Source organism: Xyrauchen texanus, chromosome 5 (genome assembly GCF_025860055.1).
Source record: "Xyrauchen texanus isolate HMW12.3.18 chromosome 5, RBS_HiC_50CHRs, whole genome shotgun sequence".
Lineage (NCBI taxonomy): Eukaryota > Metazoa > Chordata > Actinopteri > Cypriniformes > Catostomidae > Xyrauchen > Xyrauchen texanus.
In genome coordinates this window covers 14556046-14571373 of record NC_068280.1, presented here as the reverse complement: position 1 = coordinate 14571373, position 15328 = coordinate 14556046, and the positions used below count along the sequence as shown (strand labels likewise).

The following is a 15328-nucleotide window of genomic DNA, read 5'->3' as shown; positions in this document are numbered from 1 at the left end:
ATTATTAGACACTTTACATACAGATATCAAACAAATTGAATGCTGAAATTGAATCTCATTAAAATCTTAAAATCTCAAAACTGTTATTTTCACTTCTGTTTAGCCTCTTATCATGCGCACACCTGTTCTCTCTTGTGCGTTTTCACCTTTGACACTGGTTTAGATAACAGTGAGCATTTTCGGGTGATGCGAAGTGATAAGGCAGCTTGCCAGAATCTCTCCCACAATTGGCATACTGCTTATGAGTGAAGTTTCCATTCTCGTACTGTAAATCCACTCCCGTTTTTATTATGCTCGGGACATGCATCGTGCGCAATGAATAAGTTTCACAATCATTTTCTGTGCTAGGATGTGAAGTCGAGTGTGTGCCTCCTAAAAATGTATACATGACAATTTTAGCCAGAGGTGCAGGAAAAAAACATTAGTAAAGTTTCAGGAAGAGTAAGAAAATTATACTGCATTATTTGCTTTAATTGTTTAGTCAACTATTACTCACAGAAATTTAAATTCCCAGCCCTATAAATAATAATTAATATGCATTGTTAATAAGTGGAAAGTTTGGCTTTGAAAAAGTTTTATAATAAAGTAGAACTCTGTATGGTATGAAACCATATGGACAGTATCTGAAGTGTTTTTGTCAAACTATAAACATTTTAGCTGGTTTCTTAAAATGGTCTCCCTCCATATTGTTTTTTCTTCTCAAAAACCAAACAGTATGTGGCATCCTACTAAGGCATTAGCAAAATTGTAGACTAAGTGGGCCTCGCCAAACACACTTTGCAAACCCCTTCTGCCATTCAAAAAACATTCAACATTTAAACACAGGATGTTTCCAAAGTATTTGAAGAGGTTATTTTTCTGCTAGGAGATAATGCGGTCTGTAACATTGTAAGACTGACGTATTTACAGTCCTCTGGAAACCCAACAAAAGGCTTTGAAGTTTTTCCAAAGCAGAAAAATATAAAGTAAATTTATAGTGTATTCTCAGTTGTACCGTAACCATGCCATGCATTGCTGATTTCTTTGAAATCAGTTTCCTTTGAATAGCAGTTGATGAGAATAAAGACATCATTGCTTGACCGCTGGTGTTTTTCAAAAGTACTTTTTCGAAGTAGTGCTGTCATTTGATTAAAATTTGTAATCACGATCAATTACATCATTTTTGTAGTTAATCTCGTTTAATCGCAGATTTTAAAAGTGATGAATTTTGACAAATACTTTTCTTGTCAAAATTCATTTATTTCCATTTTATGAATGAAAACAAAACAATATGTAACAATATAATGCTTTATTATCATTTTCCAAACAATGCCTTCCACAATATAGATAGAAATGCACTAATATTCAAGTAGCATTAAACGTTTCCCAAAGTCTAAGTGGTAATTTGAATAATTTAAAGAACTAGTCCTACATAGGTTGCATTTTCATTGCTGTGGGCATTAAATCCCTTAACCTGTTAACCTGCACCCCCACTCAGGGGCTCACAGCTGAAAATGACATACCTGAATTAAAATAAATATAGCTCCTGAGAACAGTGTACCACAGGCACAATTAAGGTCTCTTTGGAAAGAAGACACTTGGCACTCTACTAACAACAAATCAGAGTTGATAATGCTCAAACAAATAAAAAGTTATAAAAGTTGAAGTGCCTCATAAATAATGTGAACTTCAAAAAATGTTTTATTATTTCATGTACAAATATATAAAAATAGACCTGGAGGAATCCAATTACGTAAAGGATTGAAAGCCACAAGTCTCATCAGTTTATATTTCAAATTTGAGGAAGATATAATGAAAAATGGGGTTCCTGCAAGCTTTTTCCAAGACTATGTCGGTTCCCTTTCTACCTCCCCTGCCTGAGGCACATCCCCAGAAATGACATCCCCAAACTAAAATAATTGTAGTTACTGAACAATTTGCTCTACATGCACAATTTAGACATATTTAAAAAGAAGACACTTTGGAGTTTTGTTACCCAAATGTAAAAGTTGAAAAAACTTACACAGACAAAAATGTATAGAATTTAAAGTGTCTTGAAGATAATTTGTACTGCAAGTAACATTTCATTATTTTATGGAAAAATCAATGAAAACAAACCTGGATGAATCCAGTTAGGCAATTGATTGAAAGCCACAAGTCTCATCAGTTTATATTTCACATTTGAGGAAGATATTATGAAAAATGAGATTTCTGCAATATTTTTTCCAAGACTATGTCCAGGTACCAAGAAGCCTCCTTGGATACCTCAAAAAGCAACCTAATGATCAAATGTTATGAAGGGTACTGCAAGCTATTTTAGTCATATACACTATTCATACCGATAGTTGCCCATTCAACATTCAATGGCTGGTGATGGCCAGTGATACAGACAGCATTCATATGGATGGTCAGACATAGAACCAACAAACAATCACACTGATGGCCAGCCATCAGACAAGCCATTTGTTTTATATTTGGTCTTTTCAGACCACAATGCATTTACCATATAAATCAAATGGGAAAACAAACACACACACACACACACACACACACACACACACACACACACACTCTCTCTCTCACACACACACACACGTATAATGTGTGCATGTTACATAGCAACTCACCGATGTAAAATTGGACCATCTTTTCCGTCCTCAAGTATATCACCGTCGTCGCTGTATTCACTCCTCAATTTCGTCATCGCTGCTTCGAGTGATCTCAAATAAAACATCTTCAGCAGAAAAAAACTTCTTTTGATGATCCATTTGATGAGATAATCCGTCCAGTAAGTAAGACGCGAAAACAGATGTTGACTGGGGAACCGTCTTTTTACTATGGCTCGTTTGTTGTCAAATGACGGGGTGTGGTCACAGCCTAATTCGTAGGTTAGAGTGGCTGATTCAAATAAATAAAAAACATCTTGTTCACGAGGAATTTAAACTTCCCGGATATCGTTGGAATCGTGCACTGCTTGGCTACATTTTCTATCAGTCATATCATTTCAATTCTTTCATTGGCTTTCGTTGTAAAGACAAAACAATAGGATCAGCATATCATGACGTCAAAAAACTGACCGCAGTGTTTGGATATTTCGACCTATATATTGCCTATCTTTGTATTTGTGTGTGTGTGTGCGGTCTTAATTTGTACATTACACTCTAAGCAACACACCCATATAACGTTCGGCTACCGGGAGTCTGTTATTATGCATAATTTTATTGCATAACCGACAAGTATGATACTTCACCCTGAAGAAACTTCGATGTAAACAAAGGAATAACCATCAATGTTACAACGTTATTGTTTCTTTGGACTAAAAATGCTCTATGGGATGTTATTCAGTGGACCCTCACCTTTCCATCCAATCTGGAACTTTTAGCAGTGGATGCGTGTGTGGCTCGTTATTACGACACTACTGGTAAGTGCTCCGTTTTTGATTACGTTTGTTTGATCTGTATTGCTTACATAAATGCAAGAAATACATTCGTTATAAGCTTTTCATCGAAAAACAGAGCTCTATCATCGATGCTTGAGGCTTACACCTTTAAAATGATATATAGTTTGCCAAGATTAATGATGTTCTTTCACGTTAAATCTATTCATAAACATTAAACTGGGGGGACTCTTCGGTGCGACTGCGCACTGGTGCAGGTTAACAGGTTAAACTCTCATCCTCCACAATATTAATCTACCAGTAGATTGTGGTTATCTGCTTTGTTACAGCAATCGTGAAGCTGCGTTCATGATTTGTGTCAGGTTGGCAATGCCAGCATCAAACGGCGCTTTGTACTCACCATGAAAAGTGCTTGCAAACCAACACACACACCTTACAAAAATGCCACCCTTCACACCAGTGTTTATGCTGTATTAACGCTCAATGTGTTAATCGCAATTAAGAAAAATTAACACGTTCAACTTTTTTTATTAATCACATGCGTTAATGCCTTAATTCTGACAGTTCTAGTAAAAAGATAAATACTTTTCTCCTTAAATGCATATGAATATGTCATAAGATCACATTACGTGACCTCTAGTATAGTTTGGCCTGGGCGAGCTGTTAACATATTCTGTTCTATGTGGAGGAACCTTTTCATGTACGTGTTGATTTTGGCCTTGATGGACCGGATTTAAAGAGTTTAAGAGTTACGAGAGACCCAGATCTCACATGAAGTTGTGTGGTGCTTTTGGCAGGGGGTGCTGGGACACTCGTAAGGCAAAACAAACAGTCAGACACTCTGTCTCTATCTCCCCATGGCAGTGTCAGCACAGGGTGCTGTTAAAAAGAATTGGTCTCCTACTGATTAGTGCAACAAAAGCGTGTGTTTGTGTGTGTGTGTATTTTTGCACATGTGTTCTTTTACAACCCCCCTGTGACAGTGTGCCAGATGTACACAGGGCTTTTTATAAACTAGCTGAGACGGATGGCAGAGGTTTATGGCACTTACCTGCGGGTGATCAGATCGCATTTCCACACAAAGCATTAACCAGGTGTTTACTGATAGAAAAGAGAGAGCGAGAAAGTCTTGACAGTGTAAAAGAAAGAAGAAACTGAGGGGGTGGATATTGAGCACATGTCTTCTGACCCTAAAGGTGAAAGAAAAAGAAAGAATTGGGGATGGTGTATGGCGCACAGATGCAGAAACATTTAGCGTCTCGTCTTTTAAATTCACACACTATAAGAGGTGTGGCATGATCTGTAAGACACAGGATGTACTGTGAGACTCTTTAACACTTAGCACCTCATATTTTTACATATTTTTATTTTATTTTTATTATGTGTGTGGTATGTGTGTGGCAGGTTATGCCCAAATTGTGTTGACAAAGTTTTAGTTACAATTTAAAAATGCTTAAAGGTTTCGTTGAGGGTTAGGTTTAGAGGAAAATATAATTGGCTTAATATAAAAACAGAGTCTCTGTGAATATATGGAAAATCCAAACTGTGATAGAAAATAAATATGTGTTTACTGTACATACTTACAGTAGCTGTCATTTGAAGATAAAATTGTCCTTAAAAGTAAGCTGAATCTGACAAAACCTCCCTTTGGAGACTCTCACAGAGACGTCCTTAACTGGAAAAACAACCAAAATAAAATAAAGCAAAAAATGCAGTATGTATAATGTACTTATAATAATGTTTATTATGATGATGACGATGATTATTATTATTAAGGTAAAACTTTACAATAATGTTCCATTTATTAACATTAGTTAAAGCATTAGGTATCATGACCAAACAGTTAACACCATATTTTGTTACAGCATTTATTAGTCTTTATTAATGTAAATTAATACAAATACAATTGTACATTGTTAGTTCATGTTATTTCATAGTGCATTAACTAATGTTAACATGTACAACTTTTGATGTTGAATGTTGAAATTAATATTAACCAAGATTAATAAATGCTTTAAAAAGTATTGTTAATTGTTAGTTCATGTTAACAAATGTTAACAATGGAATCTTATTGTAAAGTTTTACCATTATTATTATTATTATTATTATTATTATTATTAAAAAAAGCAAAATGTTTTTTTTTTGAGGTTGGCTTAAGAGTGTGGGTTAGTCTGTTGCAATTATAATAAGCTTTATATAAAAAAGTGAAATATGGTATGTCCTTGTGTGTGCACGTAGATGGCCTGTTGGACTGTATGGATCCAGACTGTTGTCTGCAGAGCTCATGTCAGACTCAACCTTTCTGCCGCGGCTCTCCTGACCCCATTGACATCATCAGCCAGAACCAACCAGTCAGCCCACAGCAAACCGCTCAGTCCTTCTATCAGCGAATCAGCTTCCTCATCGGCCCAGAGAGCACGCATGTCATTAATGGAGACAACCCCTTCAACAGAAGGTAGGGCTGCGCTCAATATGCACTGCAATTTAAACCTGGAAGAGAATAGTAAGAAGTGTGCTTGGTGATAAGCTAAAAATATGAGCATAAAGAGCAGCACTGATTCTTGTGATGTGAATTTTATGGATTGCACATATCTCTAATTATATTTTTGGCTGTCCCAAATATATGTAGTATTCTCATTTTGATATAGTCATCCAATTTCCGTTTTGCCAGTGACCATACACTGTAACTATCATAATTTTTTTATAAATTACTCCCATGAATGGCGCCTAACCACCTTCTTAAAGACTTTATACAGTTGCCATGGAAACATATGTGGTGACAAAACCTCATAAGAACTGAGTGACCTGGGTTACTGAAAGAGTTTCAATTTTGTTTTAAAAAGTTGCATTAAAGTGTAATTTACAAATTATGCGGTTTGATTTGTATTGTGCATGTTAGAGCACCATTACAGTTATTGGAAAGAGACGCTGGATCTGATAATTGCCTGCTTGAACAAGCAATGCTATTAATTAAGTTGTCACATCCAGAACGAAGCATCTTCTCTCTGTTTGCCTGAATGGATATTATAATTTCTCAGTTGTCATGGTCAGCTGCCTTTATGGCTCCATTCTACCTTCCTTTTTCCTTTTGCTCTGTCAGTTATGCGCCTGGTGCTGCTTCAAGTCCCTCTTTGCAAATCTGCTTTTTTGTGCTTGTAATGTAATTTCCTTCATGTTGTGGCTGACCACTATTCAGTGACTGTGTAAGCTTATATCTATGAAATACCGATAAGTGATGTAGTCACTTTTCTATTTGAATAATGATAGATGATAATAATGCAATTATGATCCATTTGTTTATCTCTTCCCTGCCTCCCATGCATAGCTCAATGCATATGTTCAGTTAAGATGGAGCTTGATTACTTTCAAAAATTGCTTGGCAAGCTCTGATTCAGTCATGACAGATAACACGATTAGCTACAACAAAGAGTTTAATAGGTCCAAAGCTGGTGCCATATGCAATGACATTAAACTTTTAAGTACCTCTGTGGCAAGATAAAGACAAATAATCTGATAAGGGGAGATGTAGGCTAATGTGATTTAAAAATAAATGCACAAAGACAAGCGGGGTACATCTGTGCTGAATATCGGTCATTTTGGCTGGAGAGTTTGTTTGGCCTGAACGAATGTAACGCAAACCATGTGCACCAGACTCCCTCCCTCATCCTCCCTGATCTTGATAAAATACTTTAATGTCTCCCTAAATAATATGAATGTTTAAATAAACATTACAGTCTCTGGTTTTTGGATTCATTGTGAAATGTTTCTTTGTCCTAGGGCTATTTTTGTTTTAAAGGTGTTGAAGGAGTTATGGCAATGAAGGACACAAAATAAATTTGTTTTGGCTGACTAAAGAAAGCCCTTACTGAGTATACTGATACTGTATATCTCTGTGCTGCACCTTCTAGGTCAAAGAAAATTCGAGCAAAATCTCTATGTGCTTCCTGAGGGTAACTACCTATTGATTCAGAGCACTAATGATGTAAAACAACATGCCACCAGAGCAAAAGTGCCAGCTCACTAGTTTCCTAGAATTAAATACCCATCACATACCGTATATTTATGCTTGCCGCCTCCCTCCAGATGTTTTTTCTGTGTCATCTTCACCCGTCCATTCACCGAATGCCTGGCTCAGCAAACCCCTGCCTGTATACATGAAAATCACTTGTTTTCATTTTGCTACACCTTCCCCAACACTAAGGGGCCTTTTAAGAAGATCATGCTTCTGCTTGGTACTTGTTGGCAAAATGGAAAGTGTTTTAAGCAGTGAGATTTGGATGGAGAGCAATTGGAGCATTGAGAGGGTCAGAGCTCCAGATAAGCAGAAATAAAGAAATAACCCCGAGCACCTTTAGTAGATGTCCACCTGGATCCAGCCATAATTCTTGTGATGGTAACATATTGAAGTTTATTCTTTGTGTGAGAAAGAAGGAAAGGTCATAAAGAGAAAGACAGATCGAGGCTGTGTATGGTCTTAAAAAGAGGTTGTGCTAATGAGATGAGCTCATTCTTGCATTGTGAGACCATATCAAATCGAATGACCATCATGGCATTTCTTTTGTCGAAGTGAGCGGAAGACATGCAGAGTGAGTATGTGTGTTTTAGGGCTGCACAATTAATCAACTACAGCTGTCATAATTACCGTATTGCAAAAAGTGTCAATTACAGCATTTTCTATGTATATGTTTTTATTTTATTTTTTGTTTTGTTTGTTTGTTTATATTTTTTTGCAATGGTTGAGCATTGTAACCTTTTGTCTGTTGCTCGCTTTCTATGTTGATGATTTTCATGCAGCTAAAAGGACAATTTGACATTTAGGCACAGTCTTGAATCACTATATTTAAAACAGCTATAAAGTAATTCAGGGACATGCTTCTCAGCTTGGAAGAATATGTATATTTCATGCAGATGCCCCACACAAAATGAAGTTTAATTTAAATTCTATTATTAAATTTTTTTTTAACTGAAATATCGGTCATAATGATTTTTGTCATGATCATGCAGCACTAATGCATAGTCTGCCGTGCCATAGCAAAACATAGTAAATATTTGTTTGTTCAGTGCTCAGATTCAGAGAAAACAGAGTCTGAAAATAGCAGTAACTACAAAATCCACACCTTATATTGTATACTTTTTTTCTCAGTTTTAGTGTTGGCAAATTTACTGGTCTTTGTCTCTGTAGGGCAGTGATGTTAGGGGTGAAACAGAGAGAGATATACAGCTCCGAGGAGAGTGAATTACAGCATGCTTTTAGGACAGTCAGGATGTGGCAGCTGACAGTGTACAATGTTGTTTTATTAACTCTCAAAAAGCAAATGGGATTCCAGAGTTACAGTCACGTCAAGAGGAACGGCAACTTATTTATGGGATGTTTGCCTGTGCGTGCAACACAGGGGTCATTCCTTCACTTCCTATATCCCAACTCAAAGTCAGGGGTGACAGCACACTTTGATTTACTGCCGATCTGCTGATTAGCCCCCTGAAAAGCAGTAATGACCTGGAAAATCAGCCAATAAGTACAGCAAGTTGTCGTTAGCACTGCGTTGAAGTGAGACTCTGCCCTTCTGCCATTGGTTAACAGCAGAAGTAGAGCTCTCCTTGTTCATTCTATCCCAAACAGCCCAAGCTCTAATTATCTTTGTTGCATTAGCCAAGCACTTGTTCAATTAAAGGAATAGTTCAAAAACATTTCAACATTTACTCACTCTTATATGGTTCCAAACCGGTACGACTTATTTTCTTGTTAAAATGTGAGCCTCAGACACTATTCACTTTTCTTGCATTTTGTTCCATACAAGCAAAATGAATGGTGTCTGAGGCTAACTGCCTGATTTTTCATTTTTGGTTGGTCCCAGTGCTGTTATGCTGAATATTAACACTCTTGAAATGCCACTTGTCCTATCAAATTATAGGACCAGATCTATCTGTTGTATAAAAGCTAATTGACAAAGCAAGATTTAGAGGTACTTTAAGTATGTTTGGTTTTATTTCCCCTGGTGGGAATGAGGAAATGTTAAACAGTGTCAGTCCCTCAAACACTAGCTTTTCTCACATCGATCCTGATGAAGCTCTTCAAAGGAAAAGATGCCTTGGGATTTAAGGCTGTAAAAACCCCACTGCAGCCTTTAGGGGACTGAATTATGACTGTCTGTAGAGACAGGAGCAAAGGAGGAACATAAATAAGCATGGGGTTAGTGTATGTGTGTGAGACTTTGTGGGCTTGCTAGTTATTTACAGTGGATTAGACATTTTAACATTGCAGCAAAAGCTTGGTGAATCCATGTTCAGTCATGCTGTAAATCATATTAAAAGGATTTTTGTGTGTGTTTTCTTAACTGTGTGTGTGTTTGTTTTACAGCCTGGTGTCCATTATTAGAGGGCAGGTGCTAACTGCAGATGGTACGCCCCTGATTGGAGTCAATGTGTCCTTTGTGCACTACCCAGACCACGGACACACCATCACGCGGCAAGATGGCATGTAGGTTTAAAACGCATACGCACGCTCTATACAAACTTTCATACAGTTTCTGACCTTGAATAGTTGACTGAATATCTTAATGCAGCATAAAGTACAGATGTCCCCAAAACCATCTGTTTAGTTATGTTAAGTACTTATGCATAAAACAGTGAATGCATAAATGTGTGAACGCTTTGAAAGAATACACACCCACTTAGCGCTCCACAACAATTTGTGTATGCATGTGTTTTATAGTGCACTGTCTTATCTACCAAGATCATCTTGTGAAAATGTCAGCCATTGCTTCAAGAAGCAGTGCTTTAGCAAACAGCCTGTTTAAAATGCATTGGATTTACAAGGGTGGAATCAATCAGCCAATGGGCCGCACTCCCCCATACTGTTAAACCAATCCCAGTATTATTAAGGAGCTACAGTACTTCAATCATGAAGGCCTCAGGACTGTAACCAGCACAGCTCTTTAAGCAGATATGTTCGTTGTTCAAGAAGGAAGCTGTTAGGTCTGAATTGATTTGAATTACATTTTCAATTCGATTTGAATTCTACAGAATTAAAGATACAATAATCACAGAAAAAAAGTTGGTGGACTGAATAAGGTCAGATCAGGTTTTACAGCAATAGTTGAATGATATCAAGTTTTCCCTCATGGAACACAAAAGGTTTTATTGACGTCAAACCTGATGCAATAAATCTAAAGGTGCTAAATTTGATTTGAGAGCTACAGCAGAGGTGATGATTTTCAGTGAATAATGACTTAAATTTCAATATGTTTGTCACACGGCGATATCAATGGTTTTCATAAGACTTAAAAAACATTGTATTAGTCATATGGAACACGTTTTTTTTGGTACTTTTGTTGTACTTTTGTGTTATTATAGACCTTAACAGTACACTTTCCCAGTCATTTTCATTGTATGGATAAAACAGGCAAGTTATACTTACATTTTCACCTTTTGTTTTCCATTGAAGTAAGTAAGTAATGTGGGTATGGAATAACATGAGGGCAAGTAAATAAATTGTATGAATTTTTTTATGAACTATCCCTTTAAATGAGAAAGAGAGAGAGAGTGAGTGGCTATATCAGCACAGAGGAGAGAATCTTGACTGTGACAGCATATCACAGAGATAGATGGAGGTGCTAGAAAGAGGCTGCCAGAGAGATATGTTTAATAGAATGTGTGATGAGAGAAGAGGTTGGACTGGAGGGAGGAGACCCAGCCTGAAAGAGAGAGGGAGGGAGAGGGTACAGGGGGACTCTATAGATAGCAGGAATGTGTCCGAGATTAGCCCACTCAGCCAGCTGTTGCAGCTCTTGAACACCACAGCGGGGCAGGCCATAAAAATGGCAGTGGATAATCATGCCTACACCTCTTCCACATCCACTTACTCCAAGGGGGAATCAAAATACCAGCCACGCAGCTGTTAGGCTCCAATCACTACCAGCAACTCCTCCATAGCAGGGTTATTATACAGTAGTGTTGCATTTTTAATTATTTTTTCTTATTTTAATTTTATATTTTAGGGCTGCCCATAGATAATGCATTAACTTCTATTATTTGTTTATGGCATAACATTGATCTCATCTTATACTATCAATTGGCTTTTTCATCTTTAATGAAGATGGGTTGGAAAGGTTTAAAAAACTCAAATTAATTAGCGATCATTTTTATTTTATATACATTTTTTATTTATTTTTTATTTTCAAATTGTCCTTTCAATTTAGTTTCATTTTCACACCGTGATTGTTCATTTAAGTTAATTTGTAGTTTTTTCAGTGTTTTTTTAGTTTTAGTTTCACAGTATATTTGGTATTTTAGTGCTTCCAAAGTTTATCCACTAACTGGTATCATTTAGATATGTTTATGAGCGTTATTTTGCTTGTGGGCATCTAGTGTTCTTGCCACCATATCTACAGTAGTGTTTTTTTCATGTTTAAACTCCTGAGACCCGAGCGTGACTGCTGTTTGCATTTTCATTTCCCTTTTTGATTTGTAACTAGTAGCACCTAATAAACATCATCTGCAGCCTGAAACTGAACTTTTGGTCAGATTTTAGGAGTGAATGCACTTAGCTGCATAGGAAAGCTAAAGGATGCTCCCTTGCTCCTTATTTAGTGAATGACTTAACCTCTGTGTGCTGTCTCTCTGCACTGGTCTCAGAACAGTTCGAGATGCAACTTATTTTCATCCTAACTCAATAAAAAGCCTCTGAAAGCAAATATTTTTCAGATTTTGGATGAACCCTTTTATTCTCAATTTCATAATGCACAGAAAATGTAGGATTTCTAAGGAAAAAATTTGCTAAATTACACATTTGTGTGCATTGTGTTTAGCAGCGTGCAGAATATCCAAATGCAGGAGAGTGCATCCAGTGCCTGACTTATTTATTTTTCTAATAAGTCTCTCGTGGCAGTACAGGGAGACAGAGCCAATGGAGAGTTTTTGCTTTTACACAAAAGCAATGATAAAAAAGCTCAACCACATTATCATTCTTTTTTGAACATTGCAAGGCACTGTGTCATAAGAGAGGTGGCCTTTGTTAGAAACGCTTGGCTCAGAGAAGACCTGATCTGGGATCAGGGAGGTTATAGAAAGAGACAATTAAACCAGTTATATCGATTAGTTCTCATGTCTAATGCATCTCAGTTACTTACTCTATCACCTCTGAGGTACATTACATGCATATTGCATATCTAATGAGGAGAATGTGAAAATCATATGGTTTATAGTGTGTGTGGTGGGTATGGGAAGACGTTCTTAACAATTTAATTACATTTTCCTCAAGTGCTCCATACTGTTTGTTGAGTCTTTGTAGTGGAATATTTTTACCCAAGAAGATTATGTGTTAACAACTATATCTGTATCACTATCTATACATTTTCATGAAAACATACATGTTGTATCTTGTTATGTATTACAAAACTACTTATTTTCAATGACTTATTGTCGTTGGGTTGTCTGAATTACTAGTCGATCTTAAGACAGCCCTGTATACAGTAATGAGGGTCTTTATAAGGCACATTTCTTACAGGCAGTTCACACAGGACGCATTCTTGTGTTCTGGACAGCACACAACTGATTGAAACAGAACGCAAGGGTTTCAAGACAGGCTTTTTAAAGTTTAACTATTTAAAACACCAAAGCATATCATAATGTCAGCACACTAAAACGCTCTCTGCAAAGTACTAATTCATCCCCTTTAAAGCACCACTAAATTTATATATTTTTTAAATGGAAAAAATGTTGAAATAAACTAGTCTACCTCATTAAACTATTAGTCAGTTGTTGGACGATGGTTTGTTCCCCTCCCTATCCTATATGTATTTTATGTTTCCTCTATGAGCCAATCACAATTTTTCCATTTCTGCAGGTTTGACATTCTGACCAATGGCGGAGCATCACTGACACTAAGCTTTGAGCGGGCTCCGTTCCTGACACAATTTCGTACAGTATGGATCCCATGGAATGTTTTCTATGTCATGGACACACTGGTCATGAAGAAAGAGGAGAATGACATCCCCAGCTGTGACCTCAGTGGCTTCATCAGGCCCAGCCCCCTCATCATGGCCACGGCCCTTTCAACATTTTTCAGATCCTCACCTGAGAATGGCCCCATCATTCCAGAAACACAGGTACGGCTCAGTTCAACGCCTTGAACCATTCCCGGACAGCCCGAAATAGCAACATTGGCTCAACCAATGGCTTGAGTTAAATGTGAGTTGGTTGTTTGGTTTAGTCTTTGGGAAACCTGTTTGAAAATAGTCATCATTTTTTGTGATTCTGTTTATTGATGCTATTGCCTTAGAAATTGCAGACCATCAGCTTGAAAAAACATAAACACACAATAATAATATTTATAGCAGATAACTGCTCTTAGACATTTTGTTTTTCTCTGTCAATTCAAGCATTCAGTTTCAAAAGATGCAAAAATTCTCCAAGCAGCGATTCTCTAGACATGTTGATCCTTAGTGATCATGTGGGTGGTGTAAAGATGAGTCTGGCTTGTAACATGTCTTTAATCCTTCCATTCATTCCCAATCATTTCCTGTGTTGTATTCACTGATAGCGACCAAAAACGTACAAAATAACTAAACGGAAAAATTCTCAAACATTAAAAAAAATATATATATATATATATATATATATATATATATAATTGGTTGGCTGGGTTTAATGTGAAACAAATAGAAATTGAATGATGATTTGTTTACCTGGACAGAGGGGAGTTTTATATTGCTGTAGTAATTATGATTAGTAAAAGGTGTAATCTGCATCGAGTCTAGACGTAATAGAGTCTGGGATGAAGTGCTGCATATTGTATAGTCATTCAGATCACAAGGAGGCTTTGAGAGCCGAGATAGCTCTAAGAAACGGCTGGAAACTGTCTGTTCCTTGCCCTCAACCTGCACCCAGCATACAGTACTCAGAATAAAAGAATTTAGAATTTTTGTGTGCTAGAATTCACCACAGTCCTCAGCGCAACCCCACATATTGAGGAGATGCTGGTCAACATCTTAAATTCACTGTTTTCTCTCACTCTGTTTATTTAAAAAAATTTTGTAGTTCAAATCCACACACACAAACACACTATCCCCTACATTATCTGTTTAAAACTACTCAATCTTTAAGATGGTCTCTGCAGTGCTCAATGAGTGGCTTTAAAAATGTATGTTGGACACACATCAGACCAAACGACCATGACTTTGGAGAAAATAAAATAAAAACTGACAAAACAATTTTGAAGGTCTTAAAGCAAACTGTTGCTCTAAAAAGAATGGAAAAACATACCAGTACTTCAAAATTGAATTCCACAGTCTCTACTCACCGTGCCATGTGAAAAGAGTACTGTTATTGAAAGAGAGGATAAAAAAAACTTGGCACTGTCCTGTCTATTTCTGTCTCTTTTTTCCTCTTTCTTAGTACCGTGTGTCCAGATGTGTATTTGATCCCTCACTCTATAACCAGGCTTTTCCATTTTTACCTCTGTAACAGAGGGGAAGATCCCCTGTAATGCGAACACACAGGGCCAACACATATGCTGTCTTACGAGTTTGCTCCGAGACATAAAGGAGAATTTTTTTTTCCTTATTGTCAGCAGCCAAAAGGCCACACTTCTCTTTACATGTTTCTCCTCGGTCCCGATAGGGGCGTCTGTCCCCTCTGTGGAACCCCACTCATCAAAGTAGATGGGTCCTGATTTGAATTACAGCCTGCTTTGAGAGGAACTCTAAACAGGGGTAATCAGACCCAACCAAGTTAGCATTTAATATGGGGCTTTTGGAACACAGCTCTAATGGCCTCCAAGGTCTTTTTTTTTCAGAGCGTCACACATAAATGGCAAACAGATATCCCACAGCTCCCCCTCATCCAGTGCCCGTAATGCTTAGCGGCCTTGACAAGGAATGGGCAGGCATATTGCTTCCACTTGGCCGTTGCACAGGCCTGGAAAGAAAAAAATTTTTATTTGGCTGTAGGAGA

General features: G+C 37.2%; 1 protein-coding gene across 2 annotated transcripts in view; it reads left to right on the top strand.

The window, feature by feature from the left end:
* tenm3 (teneurin transmembrane protein 3) overlaps positions 1-15328 on the top strand; it is a 366934-nt gene that overhangs the window by 303105 nt on the left and 48501 nt on the right. For both annotated transcript variants that reach the window (XM_052126900.1, XM_052126901.1), the window contains 3 exons: positions 5615-5831; positions 9735-9854; positions 13221-13482. In XM_052126900.1, coding sequence (XP_051982860.1) covers positions 5615-5831; positions 9735-9854; positions 13221-13482 — 599 coding nt within the window. The remainder of the gene's footprint in view (positions 1-5614; positions 5832-9734; positions 9855-13220; positions 13483-15328) is intronic.